Source organism: Mus caroli, unplaced genomic scaffold (assembly GCF_978045245.1).
Source record: "Mus caroli unplaced genomic scaffold, Mus_caroli_1 scaffold_15, whole genome shotgun sequence".
Lineage (NCBI taxonomy): Eukaryota > Metazoa > Chordata > Mammalia > Rodentia > Muridae > Mus > Mus caroli.
Window position 1 is genome coordinate 108,658,603 of NW_028227270.1, and position 20,676 is coordinate 108,679,278.

The 20,676-nt window shown below is 41.6% G+C and overlaps 1 protein-coding gene across 6 annotated transcripts in view; it reads left to right on the top strand.

Annotated features, from left to right (window-relative positions):
- Window positions 1–20,676, top strand: part of Ryr2 (ryanodine receptor 2) — a 568,461-nt gene that overhangs the window by 318,386 nt on the left and 229,399 nt on the right. For all 6 annotated transcript variants that reach the window (XM_085831287.1, XM_085831288.1, XM_085831289.1 and 3 more), the window contains exons 18-24: window positions 3,134–3,252; window positions 4,406–4,539; window positions 5,675–5,916; window positions 10,987–11,179; window positions 12,825–13,041; window positions 15,149–15,253; window positions 20,173–20,276. In XM_085831287.1, the coding sequence (XP_085687413.1) occupies window positions 3,134–3,252; window positions 4,406–4,539; window positions 5,675–5,916; window positions 10,987–11,179; window positions 12,825–13,041; window positions 15,149–15,253; window positions 20,173–20,276 (1,114 nt within the window). The remainder of the gene's footprint in view (window positions 1–3,133; window positions 3,253–4,405; window positions 4,540–5,674; window positions 5,917–10,986; window positions 11,180–12,824; window positions 13,042–15,148; window positions 15,254–20,172; window positions 20,277–20,676) is intronic.

Consider the following 20,676-nt stretch of genomic DNA (forward strand, 5'->3'; position numbering starts at 1 on the left):
GAGTTCTGGTTGACAGCCCCTCAGTTTTGATTTGTGGTGGGGAGCAGCCACAGTCAGTGAATGAATGCCTTAGGACAGCATAATAAAACTGTGTTAATAAAAGTAGGCATCCATGTGCTCTCCAGTAATAAATAACGAAGAGGAAAAAAGGGCTACCAGGATAGTGTGGGAAATTGCCTAACAGTGTCTTCCTATCAGTGGTATAATGTTCTATACAGGTGCAGGATGATGAGTTTGTTTTATCGCTGCAGTTTAGATGTTGGTGACATCGTGGGCAGTTTTGGTACAATGACGTCAGCATCTCTATCTCAAGTCTTGGCTTCCTGAATTTCTGTTTTCTTTAATTTTTTGCTTTCATTATTATCAGGCCATCAGACAATTGCTAAATTAGCCCCAGAGTTTGAGGTGCTATATAAATTGAATATCTGTGGATATTGTAATAGATTAATTTACAGCAGGGAAGCACGATCCCCCTGCACCTTGCCCTCCCCTGCACAGGACAGGATTCAGGTCAGGTGCAGCTCCTGAGAATGTGCAGGAATGATGTCTACATCTTTGTGTGAACTGCCGCAGACCCTCTGGGCCCCTTTGTCTGCGTGGAACGGGTCTCTAGTCGCGGGTGGACAAAGCGTCGGATGAATTGACAGACAGGTGCACACAGGAGAGGTTGTGTAGGATCTGAATGTATTTTGTAAAGTCAAACATCAGACTTTTTATGCAGAAGACAATAAGGAAGTTGGGTGACATACCCGCAAGGTACAAAGAGGTAACCGGAATCTTACATAAAACAGAGGAATGCAAACACAGAAGGTCTAAAGGGAACCACCTGGGATAGAATTCATTTTTAACAACTGGGATCAACAAGGGCTCCACCTAAGATTCGCCTAATCTTAGAAGCCAGGGTCCTTGTATTGGGACCATTTAGAGACTGCCGTATCCAGGGATCCTTCCCATAAGCAGCTTCTAAACGCTGACACCATAGCATACACTAGCAAGATTTTGCTGAAAGGACCCAAATATAGCTGTCTCTGGTGAGACGATGCCGGGGCCTAGCAAACACAGGAGTGGATGTTCACAGTCAGCTATTGGATGTATCACAGGGCTCCCAATGGAGAAGCTAGAGAAAGTACCCAAGGAGCTAAAGGGATCTGCAACCCTATTGTTGGAACAACATGATGTACTAACCAGAACCCCGGATCTCTTGTCTCTAGCTGCATATGTATCGAAAGATGGCCTAGTCGGCCATCATTGGAAAGAGAGGCCCACTGGACTTGCAAACTTTATATGCCCCAATATAGGGGAATGCCAGGGCCAAAAGAATGGGAATGGGTGGGTAGGGAAGTGGGGGGCGCTATGGGGGACTTTTGGGATAGCATTGGAAATGTAATTGAGGAAAATATGTAATAAAAATATTAAAAATTTAAAAAAAAAAAGCCAGGGTCAAGGGCTTCGTGCCCTTGCCATAGTTCCTATTTTAGTCTATTGTATAGTCCACCTTCCCCTTAGGCCATTGTAACTACATGTGTATGGGTGTAACTCCACTATGGTTCTAAGTATCTATTCTGGTTTCTTCTTTGGTCTGAAACTTCCTTCTTCCTTAGTGATGGTAAATTCCTGTGTAAGGGAGTGACTTAGCTTTTACATTCTTACTGAATTTCAAGCCCAAGGTCTTGCTCAAGGACGTTCTAGGACTGTTGGAACACTAAGGCTTTAGCTATGTCAGAATTCAATCTTTTTTTTTTTTTTTTTTTTTTTTTTGAGACAGGGTTTCTCTGTGTAGCCCTGGCTGTCCTGGCACTCACTTTGTAGACCAGGCTGGCCTCAGAAATCTGCCTGCCTCTGCCTCCCAACTGCTGGGATTAAAGGCGTGCGCCACCATGCCCGGTGTCAGAATTCAATCTTAAAAGGCACTTATAATAGGATAATACTGAAAGAGAGCACATGGATCCATACACTAGACTAACTCGGGAATGGAAAATTAATGTATGGGTTAGAGAGAACGCCAGACTCCAGGAGCGAGTTTCTGTGAAACTCTTTTGCCTCGAGAGTAGCTTTTAAGCCTCTCGGCTTGTCAAACTGACTCGACCGGAGTGCGTTGTAGTGAACCTAATCACAGCATCAGTTCTAAGAAAGTGAATTCCACTCGAGACATAAGAACTTTTCTATGGGATTTAAAAAGCTTCTTCCCAGTTCTGTGCTGTCCTTACACACAGAGAGAGACAGAGACAGAGACAGAGACAAAGACAGAGAGAGAGAGAGAGAGAGAGAGAGACAGACAGACAGACAGATAGACAGAACTCTGCATGCCATGGCTACAGACAATTGGCACCATCATTATTGGCAGAGATGAGCAACAATGGGTGCATAGTTTATTTCTTATTGTTGAAATTACATTTGATTGTGTTTGTGTGTATCCATGTGTGTGTGTGTGTGTGTGTGAGCATGCTCGTATGGTCAAGCATGCCACAGTGTACTTGTAGAGGTCAGAGGACAACTTGAGGCTTCTACCTTGTGCATCCTGGGGGTACATACTCAGGTTCTCAGGGCTGGCAGCAAGCACCTTTATCAGCTTGAGCCATTTTGCTGGCCCAATGGCAGGACAATAGAAAAAAAAAGGAACATGGTTTTCAGGAACCTTTTCAAGTTGTTGGGCTTGGTTGTAAGTGATTTACCCATTGACCCCTCTTGTTGGTGTACGATTATGTTTTAAATGCCAGGAGGCTTCAGGATCTGCCAGAAGCTACTGTCCATCCATGTTTGATTCGAATACTAGCCCACTCTCTGTGCCTGACACTCAGGCCTGTTCTGTTCTGTCTTCCTTCTCTCTGACTATCTGGAGGGGATACATTTGCTGCGCTCCCCAAGCCTGCCAGACTGCTTTCTCTTATACTCTGAGATACAATCACCATCCTCAGTGAAGCTCTCCACCTCTCTCCACTGGGATTTGTCATCTTTGAATATCTGTGTGTTCTGTCAAGTGGCACCCATTGCTTCCCACAGTGCCCTGTGGCAAACAGATTGAGCACTAAGTAATGACATGTGCAAGCAGAGAGAGTGCGGTTGAATGAAAGAGATAAAAAAGTACCTGATTCCTAGAAGTGTCAGCCTTGTTTCTGCTTGTTCTCATCTGTAGGTATCCTGGAGGTCCTCCACTGTGTGTTAGTGGAGAGCCCAGAAGCTCTGAATATCATCAAAGAAGGGCATATCAAGTCCATTATCTCGCTTTTAGACAAGCATGGGAGAAACCACAAGGTAGGTTAGCCATCTGCGTCCATGAGTGAATTCTAGGATCATTGCATGGGGAAGAGTGGACTCCGTATTGCAAATGCCAGAAGAAAGGATTTTAAATGCTTTTCCATAATAAATATAAACCAGGGGGGAAAAATAGGATAAATGTACAACAAGCCAAAAAAAGAATAAAATACTGAGAGCTCCAAATATCTAACATGTTATATAATGATTTAGAACAAGGGAGAACAAAATACTATCCTTTTCTCTGGTTTAACAGGCACTTTGAACATTTTACTAATTTCCTACTTTATAGTTAGAAAATGAAATGATACTAATAAAATAAATAATAACTGTATGAGGACATTGGCTCACTTATCATGATTTGAACATGATACTACATATGCATGCGTTTCATCAGTGCCTGGTAGCCCATGCCTCACTGTGGTTTTTGTCTTCATGTACCAGTTAAAAATAAATTAGTAAATTAAGATATATGCTGCCATGATTTCAAGATGTGTTGAAGTTGTCATGACTGTCTTCCATCCTTGGTTTTCATGGAGTAAGATTGCGCAGCATATAGTCATCACAGCTGTGGGAGCACAAGCAGCACGTGCCTTGTATGTGAGAGAAAGCTAGGGAGTCATTGGGACATCCACTGTCATGTTATAATGAGCAAGCTGAGGCTATGGGTGAGGCACCATAAAGTGCCCCTGGAAGCTTGAGAACCAGAGTTCAGACTTCCCTCATCTGCAGGAATACTGGGAAAGTGTACAGCTTCCTGTAACCCCAGGGCTTGAGTGGCAGAGATAAGACCCACCCCTCCCCCACACCTCCAAGGCAAGCTGGATAGCTAGAATAGTCAAATTGGTAAGCTCTGGGTTCAAGTGAGAGTCCCTGCCTCAACATATAATCTGGAGAGAATGATTCAGGGAGCTGTCCAACATCAACCTGTCTTTTGCATGCACATGCAAACATGCATGTACACACACACATTTGAACATGCATACACATGCACATCTCTGTCACACACACACACACACACACACATACAGAGTGAGAGAGACAGAGATAGAGATGGGTAAATAAAAATTAATCATAGTTGTGGTTGTGTTTGCCTTGGAAAGTGTGGTTGATGCTTGAGTCACAGTCAACTGGAAGTGCCATCTCTTCCCAGGTCCTGGATGTGCTGTGTTCTCTCTGTGTATGCCATGGAGTTGCTGTCCGCTCTAATCAGCACCTCATCTGTGATAATCTCCTGCCAGGACGAGATCTCTTACTGCAGACCCGTCTTGTGAATCATGTCAGTAGGTAAATAAGTTGCCACAGACATTGTCATCTCTTCACGCCACAGCCAAGTAACTCTCTCTCTAGGAAGCCAGAAGGAGGGTCGTTTGTTTAACTAAGGAGTTGTATATGTCTTCCCCACTGAACAAGTATTGTTTTCAACAAGTGGATGGGTTAATAAAATAATAGATGAGCCCCACAAAATGTGGGCTTAGTGAAAACAGGTGTGAGGTAATTTCTGTTTGCTTTCATGTGTAGACCGATTGCCACTGGCACCTTGAGAAGCAGGCTGTAGCTGCACTGTTCTTCAGTAGCCCATAAATGTGCCTACCACAGGTGATAAAAACAATAGTGCCCCAAGCCTAAGACACTTCAATCTGACTAGCTAAGGAAATGTCATATTCCACCAGATCTGCCTTTTAGGGACTCTGATAGTTGAGTGTCGCCTACAAGCTACTTAGTGCTATGATTTGTCTATGGCTTGTGCTGTCTGTAATTTGTGAGCTTCTTTGGCACTGCTCTTTTCTAACTTTTATAGATGTGGATGTAGCTACTGAGAACCATGCTGTGCTATCCTAGATAAAGAAGTCAGTAAGCCAGAAAAAAAAAAAATCAACAAACTGTTCTGTGTGGTATAGTAACTTGGGGCTTTCCTAAAGCTTCTGGCTGCTTTATCCTTCTATAAACAGAAGTGGTGTGAGATCTAGACGTCCAGCATCTAGATGTGTATCAGTTTCTAAAAGATTTATTTATGAGATTCAGTTTATGAGTTTGGGTGTATGGTATGTATGGCTACCACATGCATGCCTGGAGGACAGAGGAAGGCATCGGGTTCCCTGGAGCTGGAGTTATGGACCTGTTGTCATACATGACAGAAACGGGCATGAGGTGGATGAGCTCTTCACATCTGCACTCAGGAAGCAGAGAGATGTTGGCTCATGACCCAGGCACATGGAATGGCACTGCCCATCTCAATGAACGAAATCTAGAAACATGATCCAAGACATGTTCCGAAGTTGGTCTCCTATATGATTCTAGAACCAGTCAATCTGACAACATTGTGTATCATAGATGTACATCATAGAGAATCAGAAATAATATTTAAAATAATGAGTAATGAAACCAACGGAAGTTTTCTTTGTCCTTTTCTGTCTAAAAGCATGAGGCCTAATATTTTCCTGGGTGTCAGCGAAGGCTCAGCACAGTATAAGAAGTGGTACTACGAGCTCATGGTGGACCACACAGAACCCTTTGTGACAGCAGAAGCCACTCACCTGCGAGTGGGCTGGGCTTCCACTGAAGGGTATTCTCCATACCCAGGTGGAGGTGAAGAGTGGGGTGGCAATGGCGTTGGTGACGACCTCTTCTCCTATGGGTTTGACGGCCTTCACCTCTGGTCAGGTAGGCACTGTCCCCTTTCCTTAAACAATTTCCAAATGGCGGTCTTATGACCCTGTTGTACACGTCTGAAAGCTGAGAACATTTGTTGCTCAGAACTTCAATGCTGAGAGGATGAGTACAAGAGTTTAACAAAAAGCAGATGTTTTCTAACAGAAAAGGAAACTACTTGTATTAATAGTACATCTCCAAGGTGCTGGGAAGCTTGTGAATATGTGTTTAAAAATGACCTTCTAGTGCATGAACGACCTACAAGAATCTCAGGTGCTTCTGAATCATTTTAACTGTTATGTGCAAAGACTCAGTGTTCATCATAAAAACCATATAATATAATAACTAGTTTAGATTCCTGAGAGTTACTGTAAAACCAGAATCCAGACAAATGGAAATTCCATGGGATCAGTCCATACATGACATGGCTTGACAGATGTAGAAAACTTAAAACTACATGAATTGTCAAGAAACCAGCTGCCAATTCTCAGTGTTGATTTAAACACCTATTTGCTAAAAATTTCTTTCTCCAGATCACAAATAGGTATAATTTTGTTTATGTCAAAGTTTAGTTCTTGCATAGTAATATGATATTATTTTTGCATAACAATATTACTATCAGATACTAGGTTTCATCTAGATGTTGCAGGCATGTTCAGTTCAGGAAGCTGCATTTAGAAGACAGTTCTGGGGTGACCTTGACATATCTTAAAGTTAGTAAGTAGAAGACACAGAAAGTTACCTTAAATCGTAAACACTGCACTTTGTCTCTTAGTTGTGAGTGGTGTTCATTTAATAGTGTAGAGGCCTAACAAATTCTGAAAAGGGGCTTAAAATTTAAGTGAAATAGACCCAAGAGTTGATAGTAACGCCATAAATGAGCTCAAAGCACTCTGTAGAGTTATAGCTGCATAATAAGAGTTACTGGCCCTCTTTTATCCAGTTCAAATGTCATGAGAGAAGCCATGTTTTGGTAGCTCCTCTAACTCTTGGAGTTTGTGGCTAGAGGTCCCAGAATAGTTTATATTGTCTCCCTCCAGGTACACGAACCAATCAGATCAGAGCTATATTGCCTTCCTTGACCCCATAGTAAGACTCTGTTGTCCCAAGGTCAGGAAAAGAGTGCTCAGCCAAATAGAGGACTAAGTTCTGTTTTATGATATATTTGAACTATAGTGCTCTAAACTCCATCACCCTCACTTCTGAGAATTGCTTCATGGGAAATGGGCTCTCTGCTAGAGGAATGAGCCACGTTAAGGTGTTTTCTTCTAGGTAGTGGTTGGGGGAAAGTGTTGCTTAGATGACATATACTCAAACTACTTTATTGGGCATTTCCATACTTCTGATCTTACATTCACCTTCAGACTTTCCCTTTGACATATCAGAAGAGCTTTGCCCTGTTGCAACTGAAACCTGGGCTTCATGCTCTTATGGCAAAGCGCTAAATGGAAAAATAAGGACAGAGCATAATGACTGTGTGGATGTGCCACAGTAAGATGGCAGGTCACAGACTACCTGGAGAAAATTATCCTGAAGCTCTGTAGTCAGGAGAACTTGTTTCTTAACTTTAAAATTTTTTCTTGGTGTGAGGGTTTTTGTTTGTTTGTTTTTGCTTTTTGTTTTTGGGGTGTGTGTGTGTGTGCATGTGTGTGTGTGTGTGTGTGTGTGTGTGTGTGTGTGTGTGTGTGTGTGTAGAGACCAAAGGACCACCTCTGGTATCAGTCTTTACCTTCCACCCAGTTTGAGACAGGATATCATTACTACTGTGTAGTATAACCCACAGCTTCCAAAGATTCTCATGTCTTATAGGGGTGCTGGTATGATAGTCATACATGCTACTGTGTCTGTCTTCTACATGGGTTCTGGGGATCTAAACTTGTGTCCTCATGGATGTGTGGCAAGTCTTTATCAAAACTGAGCCACTTCTCTGGCCCCTTGTCCATCAACCAGTCATTGTTACTGCTGTAGTGAAGAGCTGTGTTTGCTCTACTGAGGGGCTTATGGCAAGCTTTACTAATTTGAGGTTCTGTCAACAAGGCCCTATGTGAAGTTGATGGAGTTTGCCTACATTCTACATCACATTCATATGAATTGAGACAACATCCCTAGAGTTGCTCTCATATTTTTCTTTCTTTTAACAGTTGCTGTGGGAATTAAAGAAACTGGCAGTTTCTAAGGGAGAACACATACATGTTTTACCACTGAATATTGTGTAATTAGAGACCAGTATTCCTAGGAACAGGGATTTGACTCCAAGTCAAGTTTTGAGTGACATCTTCATTTATTCCCTGACACTCAACTATGTACACCATTGTTATCAGAGCAGCTCAGCTGAGGACAAGAATGGGAAACTCTGGGTATGTTTAGAGAATTGAAATTTAAAACTCTATGGAGGAGGCTATGAAGTGATACAGGAAAGATCAGTGTAGATTCTTCACCCAAAGCTGTGTGGCTACCTGGTTGTCCTCCTTGTGGACTAAAGCAGAAAACGAGGATTGTCCAATAGAGTGAGTATGCAAGGAGAGGCCCTCTGCCTGGAAACGTGACCACGCATCTTCCACACTGTGTGTGCCCTTCAAACCATGGCCTCTAGTTCTTCACTGACCCTCTGTCTGAGCTACAGGCTTTCCAAGGCAAAGGACATGGATGACACTTTAGTTTTCATTAGCTTCACCATGGCAATGTCAATCAAACTGAACAATATATTGGATTGTAGTAGATGTGTAATTTTAGTATCATGGCTAAAATAGAAACATTCTTATTAGCTGTGGGTCTTGACATTAACAAGGGAATCAACGTTTTCCCAGTAGCTGCTTGGCTGTCATGTTTTTAGTTGTTCTTGTTTTTAAAGCTGCTCTTACAATATTCAGGGAGTCCTAGAAGATATACCTAATAATGATCCTGACGCTTGAAGAATTGCATATTGATAAGATCAAAACAGTGTCCACATTTTAGAAAGTGGAGACCATCTACCACTGGTGCTTTAAATGTGTTCTTACTTAGAACACATGCCAGACATTAAAAGGTGTGTGTGTGTGTTTATGAAAAACATAGGGAATGGAGATGGAGAGATGTCTCAGTTGGTTCAGAAGACCTGACTTTGATCCCAAGGAGACATAATAGAAGGAGAGAACAGACTGGCATAAATTGTTCTCTAACCTCAAGAAACACATCATGGCACATGTTTGTGCCTGAGTGCATGTGCACATATGTATCTGTCTTAATTTCTTTTCTATTGCTATGAAGAGACACCGAGACCAAGGCAACCCATAAAATAAAGCATTGAATACAGGGCTTGCTTACAATTCAGAGGTTTAGTCCTTTATCATCATGGCAGGGAACACAGCAGCAGGCACAGAAGGCAGACATGGTGCTGGAGGAGGGCTTGAGAGCTACATTCTGATCTGCAGTCAGAAAGTGAGAGACACTGGACATGGTGTGGGCCTTTGAAACCTCAAAGCTCACCCCCAAGAGCACATTTCCTTCAACAAGGCCATACCTCTTAACCCTTCTTAAATAGTGCCATTCCCCAATAACTAAGCATTAAAATAAATTAGCCTATCGAAGTCATACAAACAACCATAGCATCCATAAACAAACACATCATAAGGAAATGAAAAATGAATAAAAATTTAAAGCAAAGCATGATTCATGAAGTCTGTTTTTATCTTTACTCTAATTGTGTATATGTTTGTGCCTGTTAGTTTATGTTAAGGCTTCTTGGAACTAATTAGCTGAGGACTTGTGATGTCATCAAGAGTGGGCTGATACCATTGGTTGTCCGGGGGAAAGTATAATACTTGCCAAATAACTTCATGCCTCTGAGTATATCCTGCTGGACCAAAGAAGTCAAGTCAAATTATGTGTAAAATATTATTATAAAACAAAAGCAAATTGGTGACAGTTCCTGCTTTTACTATCCTGGCTTTAGTTTGGATTTTTGAAATTATGAGGGTACGTAAGAGAAGAGGCACCAACCGTCGCTATGCCTGAGACTGCTGCTTCTAAATCATTCCTTTTCAACTTAATAATTCTAGAAGGTGGTAGCGTTTAGTCTTTTGCTTGTAATAAATCAATGCCAGGCATGGTGGCACATGCCCTTAATCTTAGAGCTCAGGAGGCACAGGCAGATGGATCTCTGAGTTTAAGACCAGCCTAATCTACAGAGAGTTCTAGGAAAGACAGGGCTACACAGAAAAGCCCTGTCTTGAAAAACAAAACACAATAAACAAAACAAAAATCCTGCAAAACAACAACAACAACAACAACAACAACAACACAGCAAGAAAGGAAGGAAGGGAGGAAGGAAGGAAGGAAGGGAGGAAGGAAGGAAGGAAGAAAGGAAGGGAAGGAAGGTTGATTGGTTTAGAAGATAAGTCATTTGCCAAGGACTATGCAAATCAAATTGTATGTGGCTGGATGCTATTGGAAGTTAGATGCTTCTGTAGATATCCTCTGATATTATTTTATTGTCTCTGAAATAATTTCTGCATCAAATATTATTCATATGCACACAGAAACTTCTAGAAATGACAAGACCTATTTTCTACCCGAGCTCTGTAGCACCTACAAAATAAAAATAAAAATAAAATAAAATAAAAAGAAAGGAAAATTCCCTTTCCTTTTGACCAAGAGTATAAAGATATCACATGATACTTATTTTGGAGCTTCACACAAGGTACCCATCAAAAAACAATTTCAGTGAGGAAGCATCCATTTTGCCTTACAGTTCCAGAGATACAGTCCATCATGGTGGGAAAAGAATGATGGCAAGAATCAGGAAGAAGGAAGCAACTGGTAACTCCGTGTGCAAAGCCAGGAAGCAGAGAGCATCCTGGCTGCTGCCAGTTCTCTCTGTATTCCTCATGCTGTTTGAGACTGCAGCCTAGGGGATGCTGCTGCCCACCTTTAAGGGCTAGATAATGCCTGAGGCCTGTTACTTTGGTGGTTCTGAGTCCTTGCCAGTTGACAGTACATGTTAACCTCCATGGTGGATTTTCCCCTTGGCTCCATCACTCTTTCTGTGTGACTCAGAATGATTCTTCATGTTAAGCCTTACCTTATTATTGTTTCCCTCAACAGGTTGTATAGCTCGAACCGTGAGCTCCCCCAACCAGCACCTGCTGAGAACTGACGATGTCATCAGTTGTTGTTTAGATCTAAGTGCCCCCAGCATCTCGTTTCGCATTAATGGACAACCGGTGCAAGGAATGTTTGAGAACTTCAATATCGATGGCCTGTTCTTTCCAGTTGTCAGTTTCTCTGCAGGAATAAAGTGAGTACTTCTCTGCTGCTTGGTCTGTTTCTATTCTTACTTCTCAGACTTCCACAGAGGACTGCCCCATCCTTCACTAACCTTAGTCCTGTGTTCTGAGATGTCTGTTTTCCTATGGGTGTCCACCATAGAGCCCCATGTCTTGCCCACATATTCATTGCTCTGTGGAACACTCCAGGACTCTCCTGCTTTCAGTGACCTGAAACTTCACACCCTTTTCTCAAGCTTACCATGTTGTTTTGTAAAGGAGGATAGATGAAATTCTACAAAAACACTACTTTAATTCCATGATGGCTTGTCATAGCTCATGTTGTCACCAGTTAGTACATTTGTGTGTCTCCCTAATAGGAGAAATTCTCTTATTCCTCCCAACTGTCTTCTTTGCTTTGGTTGCTTTGAAATTTATAATGATTTCCAAGGAATATTTCCATTTATAAAGCAGCATACTGAAGAAAAGTAATCCAGAGGCATTAGCTACCCATGAAGATATGACCATTTCTGGTGTATTTATACAAATTATGCTTCTTTCTCTAAGTTTGCGGATTATTTGAAAGTTTTACATTATTTTATCATACTTCTTATTTTAGGAAGAAATAAATAAACAGAAAATTAATTATAAGGAGTTAAAAATGTTAATCGTTTTTGTAAACTGAACACCTACATCATTACTGTCATATGACTGTTTCAAAGCTCCTTCAATAAAGCTCACATATTTAATTGAATGTGATACTCACAAAATCTTAGTGAGTATTTTGCTGTTGTTGAAATTAGTAAAGTCCCTGCTTTCTTCAGCAGTGGAGGTGACACTTAGGGCTTCTTTAAGGAATTTCGCTAGGAAAATCAGATTGAACACAGTGGCTGGTTTTTCCTAGAAATGGTCCAGATCCTACCATTCTAAGCACACGGGTGGTTGGGTCTGATCCTCACTGTGTCTCATTAGTCCTTAGATATCTTGGGACATGGAGTGGCCAAAAAGATGTCCTTCATTCATAGGAATATGGTAATGTACCTCCCATCATAAAACTGTTCTTTCTAGGTCACCAAGTGCTGGGTCATCTCTGACCTGTGAATACACTTGAGCTAAGTTTTCTTCTTTGGTCATGATGATGCTCTTGTGTTTAGCCTCATATGGGGAGAGGCTCTTAGATTCCTAGGTGATAAAACTACTATGATATTGTATCAGTTACTTTGCTGCTGTTGTGATAAAATACCATGACAAAAAGCAATGATCCATTTGTTTTGACTTGTAGTTTCAAAGGTTAGAGTTCATAATGGCTGTCAAGACATGACATAGCAGCTAGAGTAGAAAGAGAATGGTCACATTTTCTTCCTATACAGGAAACAGCCAGAGCGGGAAGTGGGGTGAGGCTATAAACCTGAAAACCTATCTTCAGTAATGCATTTCCTCCACCAAGGCTGTACCTCATGAGGGTTCCAAAACTTCCTCCAAGCAGTGTCACCCGCTAGGGACCATGTGTTCAGACGTATGAAGCTACGAGTAGCGTTTTTCCTTTAAGCCGTGTTTGAGGGGTTTGTGGCTTGTGACAAAGTTAGTTTTGCACTAGTAAATGTTACTAATATTTTTAATTAGAAAATATGCACGTTTATCAAAGATAGCATTGACTCAAGCTTGCTTCCTTTTCAGGGTTCGCTTTTTGCTTGGGGGAAGACATGGAGAATTCAAGTTTCTCCCTCCACCTGGCTATGCAGCTTGCTATGAAGCTGTTCTGCCCAAAGAGAAATTGAAGGTGGAACACAGCCGAGAATATAAGCAAGAGAGGACATACACACGAGACCTGCTGGGGCCTACAGTGTCCCTGACCCAAGCTGCCTTCACACCTGTTCCTGTGGACACCAGCCAGGTACAGAAAGGGACACAGGTGGCTGCAGAATTGCAGGGGCTCTCAAGCTTGTATTGCAGCCCACAGTAGTGCACTTTTTAGCCATTCAACTAACCGGTCTCATAAATAATGCGCCCCTCTGTGTTCTCAATCTGTATATTTTCTACTCTGTATTTTGGCATTCCATGGTGCAGTGTCTCAACCTATTATGCTGCTTTCACAGTGCTCCAACATTTCACAGTGTTAAATTGTTTTTCTTAAGTCTGTGTTCTGGATAGTCTTGGAAGTTTTATTATAGCAATTAATGTTGGGGCTGGAGAGGTGGCTCCCCAGGTAAAGGCACTTGCCACCAAGGATGACCTGATTTCAGTCCCTGGTACTCACATAGAAGAAGGAAAGAAATGATTACTTCAGATTGTTCTATGACCTCCACATGCATGCTTGAATGCACACGCACATGTACATATGCACATACACACACATACATACATGAGAGAGAAATACAAGTAAGAAAAATAAAAAATAGTTTATATTACTTAATTTACAAATGTACATTATGCTTTTTAAAACAAAGTATAGCAACACAATGGACTTATTTGCAAACTACATAAGTAACTTTAAGATGAAGTAGCATGGGGTGACTTAATAGCTGGAATAATGTGCCACACATGAACTGATACCACATTGACACACTAATTTTGGAACAGAGGTGTTTGGTTTTTCAGTGCAGATGCAGAGGTTTCAGCCTCCTTCCATACAGATACAGTTATAGTGTTGAAGATATTTAACTGAGTTGTATTTTGGGTTGAGATTGAGGTTGTGGCTCCAGGTTGAAAATGCCCAGAAACAAACCTTACTTTGGGGACAAATAGTCACTTGTCAGTTGGGATGTATGGAATATTTGACCTAAGTTATTACCCATTACATCACAAATAGATGACTAAGGGCTGTGACCTTGGGGACGTGTGTGTGTGTGTGTGTGTGTGTGTGTGATACATGTAGCAATATCCTAAGTTTGAGAGTGACTTAAATCCTGCTCTTTAATGATGTATAACGATAGAATAGCTTCAGTGATGCTGAGTAGCTCATTCAGTGTGATTATTAGTTTGGAACAAGAAAGGCATTTCCAAATCTGAAGCTGACATAATACCAGGCCTCGGAAACTTCTGTTTTGATCAGCCATACCATCATTCTCTCCTCGTTTGGTAAACCACTTTGGTGTTTATTGACCGCTCCTGGACGCTTTCTCCTTCTAATAGGAGAGTGTAAGGAACGGCCTGCCCTGCTCCTTGAGCGTATGGTAGGAACACACTGAAAGGGACACAGCAGAGTTTGTGGTAAACCTGTCATGGTTGTCAGATGCTCAGGATCACAGAGCCAGGATCCCCTTTAGCCTACTGACTTGCCCTGCACTGGGGCCTGTGGACACTGGCCAGGTTGCCTTAGAATGTTGGGTGATTTCTTTTTCTGACTGATGCACACTTAGGTATTGGCCCATATCCACTGCACCCCTCAGTTGTCTCCCCAGTGCCCTTGAGAATTTTTCTGTAATAAGCACCCTGACACCAAGGAGCATGGAAGAGAGGAGATGTCACTAGTGGACTGAAGCCAGGCTTTGAGGCTGGGTCTAGTTAGTATATTCATATTATACTGTAAAATGGCAAGGTGTGAGATTTCACAGAAGCCTGTGTGGCTGTCAGCAGGTTGTTAATGGCAGTGGCCCATCATTTAGCTCTTTCTCTAGGTCGTTCTGTTCCAGGTAGCAAGTGAAGTCATGCTTGGCAAATAGGCAGTGAGAGCAGTGCTTCCGGTACATCACTAAATCAATCAATCAGGCAGAATCCAATGATTGGTTTTTTTCTACCTTATTGTACTTCACCCTGTTCTCTTTGTCCATTCATTTACTTGCAATCCTAAATGTACACACACACACACACACACACGCACACACACATACACACACAGAGGCACACATGCACACACTATGAAATAGCTGGTTTAGAGCCCAATGGTTTTGTTGTACCTTAATGTTCCATGAGGCATTTCTTTTGTCTCTGAGCAAGGCTAGTTGGCATGGTACCTTCCAGCATTTGTTTCTGATGAGCGTTTTCTCCTCTTTTTTTTCCAGATTGTGTTGCCTCCTCACCTGGAAAGAATAAGAGAAAGACTGGCAGAGAATATCCACGAGCTCTGGGTTATGAATAAAATTGAGCTTGGCTGGCAGTATGGTCCGGTATATGATTTTGAAATTTATCCCCAGATTCTGTTCACATATCACTTGGAAAGATAACATTTTCTGTTGAACCTGCTGTAGTGTGACGTGAATCAATAGAATTGATTTTTTTTTGAGGCATCTTAGCTCCCTGTATCTTTTTAAAAGCCAAAGGGAATGCAGTAATGGCTGACTCCCTGACTCCAAAGTTGCCAGTGTATGGACTGAAAGTTTTACTTTAAAAATCAAGTTAAATATAGATAACGAGCCTTCATGTCCCAGCTAGAAAACAGCAAAAACAAAAGTGGAAATTGGAATGAAAATAAATATGTCATTTTGTTTTTTTCTCTGGTATTCTCTTCTTAGCCCAGAGCATGTAGCAGCACAGACCTGTGGGCAGATGTTTACAGTTGGCTCTATGGTTCGAGGGCGGTGTGGCCAATAATAGTTGTATATGTTTCTAAATACTAAATAAGGATTTTACTTTATAATTTGTCAGTAAAACTTTGCTTAAAAATCAAGCATACAAGTCTATAACATCTGATTTTATAATAAATGTACTTGGCTAGGGTCTTGGTGATACTGTGCTTTTGGGATACTGTTAGGCTAAGTATCCCAAAGACTGGCCTGCTTTTTCACAATTGACTCAGTATGGAAATTAGTACACTTATCCATGACACATCAGTGTGTCTGTCATGTTGAGCTCTGAATGGAGTACATGATTAGTGTTGGTAGTCGTGCTAACCATTCATGTAAGTGTAGTATTTTTGTATTTTGTCCTTTGACTTAGACTCTCATGTAAAGACTGTCAGCTTGGGCTGTTGTTACAGAGCACTGGACTCTGGTCACTATTTCAGTCTCCCTGATGGGAGCCATGCAGAAACTTTCTGTGGAGCCATCTTGGCAGAAGCTACATAGTTATGAAGACCATCTCATCACCTGGAAATTACATTCTCTGCCTCCTACTTTACATACTTTTTCTTTTCCATTACCTTTGTTAATATTTTGAGAATATAATTACATCATTTTCCTTGTTTTTTCTTTCCACATATCCCTCCTTGCTCTCCTTAAAATATGTAGCTCTTTTCCATATATATATACACATATATGTGTATATATGTATACATATGTATATATATGGAAAAATTCATACACATGGTTTCCATATATATATGGAAAACATATGTGTGTATGAATTTGTTCCTAAGTAGAACCTGTGTAGTCTGTATAGTGTTACTTGGGTGTATGTTTTCAAGGCTGACCATTTGGTATTGGGTAAGATTCTTTGACCTTATCTTGGCATCCCTTAGTTGCCTAACTCCTTGGTCCTCTGGCTCTTACAATCTTTGTGCCCCTTATTCTGTAGTGTCCCCTGAGCCTTAGATTTATGTGTTTTGTAGATATATCTATTGGGACTGGACTCTACAACTTAGCATTTTGTTTGGTTGTGGTTTTCTGTAATGGTCTCCATCTGTTGCAAAGAAAAATACTCTTGATAAAGGGTTGAGACTGCACATGTCTGTGGGTGTTAGGACAAAAGTTTAGAGCAGTTGTTTAACGATTATGCTGGTTTAGTAAACTAGTAGTTATGGGTTCTTCTTAAATCTCCATGATTTTACTACCACTGAATAGTTAGCTAGGTGTCTAGACCAGACCTGTTTTTGATCTTATTGGATAGATCTTGAGTCTAATTACAGAGCTGTTGGTTACTATCAGTATATTTGTGCCACTACTGTCCTGTAGGATTATCACACTGTGCTGGTTGTCGATTTGGTTCATAGGGGTCAGGGGTGAGTACAGTTGTTGGTGGCCTCTCTACTTTGGAAGTTTGCATGGTACCTTCTGGTTCCATGAAAGCTAGTCCTTGAGGAGGAGGAGGCATCCAGGTCGGTTCCAGCTTGAGGGTCTCTGGGCCATGTTTCTGAAGTGCACGGTGTCTACAGCAATAGACTTTATACCTCTGGGGTATGGGGCAACCAAGGACTACAGCAATAGGCTGTATGATTGGGGTAACTCTTGGATAGCTCTGTGACATACCATGGTAGTTCAGTTACTAGAGCATGAGATTCTGTTTTTAACTGTATAACTTCTAAAACTCAGTTCCAAATAAAGATTCCATCCTCCACAAAATAATGTTCCAACATTGCTTAAACTGGCAAAGACTGAATACCTTCCTTTGGGCATCATTCTTTGGCTTTTTCGTTCTTTGCTTGCTTTAGTTTTTGGGAGATGAGAGGAATTCATGTGTGGCCTGAGCTGGCACTGAACCTCATGGCCATCTTCCTGCCTTAATCTCCCATTTGCTGGGCTTACAGATGTGTCACCCACCTTGCTTGGCTTCATTAAAAACCAAGGAAATAGATAAATGTTAAATATAAGATTGAACCATGGGCTAAAATCACCAGGGAGAGAGGTTATCAATGTGTCAGTTGCCAGAGAACCATGGACAAAATTCACCAAAAGTTTCAGTGTGAAATGGAATGGTTATAGGCTTGGAAGATTAAAGAAGAGTTTATGCAAAAAACAAAATGAATCCCCACATAGCAGCATCCATTTACTGGACAGGTGCTTAACAAGATGTTTTTTCACAAGGTCATAAGATGACCTCAGACAAATGGTTTCCAGCAACTCCTAGTTATGTGTTTTAACAACAGAATGAAATAGTTCTCATAACACATTGGTTAAATCTAGTTTCATTTAACGTCACAGAGGCTCTTTCCACTACAGGTCAAGCCCTCCAAGTTGTCAGGTACTACAGGGAACTGTGTGCTTTCCCAGTAAGATGCATCTTCCAGTCCTCTTTTCACTTTCACCATTGAGCCTGGGTCTCACCAAGTTGACCTGGCTGGCCTTGAATTCACTCTGGAACCTAGGCTGACCTCAACTTGAAATCTCCCTGCCTTAGCCTCTTGGGGAGCTGAGATAATAGACCTTAACCACTCACTGGGTTTGATTCTGTTTGGCTTTTGGGGACTTTGTGTTTGGTTGAGTGACAGACATGCAACCTCAGAGTGAAAAAGAAATATGTAGATCCTCCTTTTAGAAATCAAAGAAGGCTTCTAGGTGAACTCAGATATTAGAGGCACAGGAGATAATTTGGCAAGCCAAGATCAGGATTATGGTCTAGTCAGAGACTCAGCATGTGTCAAAGTAGGTAAAAGAAGAAATGGGACATTTCCAGTGGCCTGCCAGTGGCACAGTGTGGTCACAGGTTAGAGATGCAAGGTGTCATGGTACAGAGGAAGAGAGCTGAGACTGACCGTGAAGACAGAGGCATTCGACAAAGAGCTTTTTGGTCACTGTGTGATTTTATTTTATAGGGGGCTAACGTGGTGAGAGGTGACATGCTTTTGTCCCTGCACTGAGGCCCACAGAACTCTGATGGGACGAAAGCATGAGACTGATGTGGCAGGGGCAGTGAGGGTAAAAAGGTATTGGAAGAGAGATGGGTTTCTGATACCCTGGTGCCTAGAATGGGGGTGGTGAGACATTGCCGGCATGTTTCCAAAGTCAAGAATAGGCTACGGTAACAGAGGGAAGGGGGAGGCAAGGTTATACTCATTTTCTTCATCCAGACAGCATGGCTGAGCTGTCTCTTCCCTGCATAGGGCAGGGAAGTAGATGGAGACTACACAGACAGAAGATTATATCAGGGCTAATTCATCTTTGCTTTCATGTTTAGAATTTAGGACTCAAGAATTGGAGTCTTCAGTTCAGTTTTGTAACTCTGCTTCATTTCCAAGTCCTCTTCATTTCTAAAGATCCAGAGAAAGAAAGGAATAAAGTCATGATTTCTAATTTGGCTCTAAAGGAAAAAAAAAGAGCTCATGTTTGCACACTTTTTCGGAGGCATATATAGAACCTGGTAATTATTCCCATGGAGTAATTTGTTCCCTCCCAGCTTATGGCTGTCATCAAGGTGCCACCAGGGCAGGGATGTCTTTGTAATTTAGGTCTTTACAACGATTATAAAAATTTAATTACTAAGCCAAGAATAGAAGACATCTTCATTAATTCCTTCCTACAATCTTAAATGCAGTGTGACCACTAATATGCACTTGGCTCTTAACATTGGATTTTACATTCTTGGATTCTATCACATGTAGGTTAAAAAGAAAGCCTGGAAAAACAATTTCCATCAGTGTTAACTTTGAGTTCTTCATGTATTGGAAGTCATTCACATATGCAGGGAGGGGACACAATTCATGGGCTCTATGTATAGACATTGCCATCTCAGAGAAGGGACTTGAGCATCCATGGGTAATTGGATCTAGGTTTTAGCAAGCTTGATAAAATCGTACACCCAGACCTCAGTGGACATCAAGGAACATTGGTAAAGATTCCTGTAAAGAAAGTCGTACTAATCAGTACTAATCAGTCTGTTAAGGTCATGAGTTCATCTGTGATCTCAGAAGGTTATTATGAAGGCTGAGATGAGCAACCAAACCCACCTCAGAGTTAGGAGGCTAAGGCAGGAGGATCCTGAGTTTGAGACCTGTCTGGGCTACCTAGTGAGTTCAAGGCTGGTCTGGGCTACTAAACCCCTCCCTCCCAAATGATCTATTTTATTACCATGTAACATTATGCACAATTAAAAGAAATAGTCAATAAGGCCAGTGGACAGATTACTACATTAAGAAAGCAGGTAGAGTAAACTTCATGGAAAAATGGGAGCTTTGAGCAGATTCTGCAAGGAACCCAGTGAGCATGCTCATGGGCTCAGAGAGCCAGCATGGCAGAAGCGAGTGGGAGCTGAGAACTAAGCTATGCCAACGGGAAGAGAGTAGGGAGTGTTGACCATGCCAGCCTTTCAATAAACACTGAAGATTCCGGAAGCTTCCCAGGGCCAGCTGTCAGGGAGTTCTACCTCCTCATTTGTCCCCACACAGCTGTGTTCCACACTAGAAGCTCCTCTATACTCATTTCCCGTCCTGTTTCAGGTTAGAGATGACAACAAGAGACAGCACCCATGTCTGGTGGAGTTCTGCAAGCTTCCAGAACAGGAACGCAACTATAATTTGCAGATGTCACTTGAAACCCTCAAGTAAGTGCCTTTATATTTTATAAAGTTCTGGTTGCCAAGTATTGACATTATCACTTTGATTGTGCTGTAGAAAGTTCCATGAAGTGCAGGTGGATTGGATCAATATTTTTGTTGGGAATTTGACTTTGCGTTGGTTTTGTTTCTCTGTTCATACATGGCTCTAGAGTTGTTTGATGGTTGGATCTTTATTTATTTATTTACTTATTTATCATGTGATCTATCTATCATCTTTTTATCAAATTCAAACTTCTCTTTGTGGGGTATTTACACTGTTCCTAAGAGGGCAAGTCTTAGGGGGTAGGGTGTTCTCTTCCTCTGGAGGATGGGTATGGATAGACAGAAGCTCTGTTCCTTTTTATCAGAGGGTCAGGAACTGTGCTGGTTACCTCTGACATCCTGC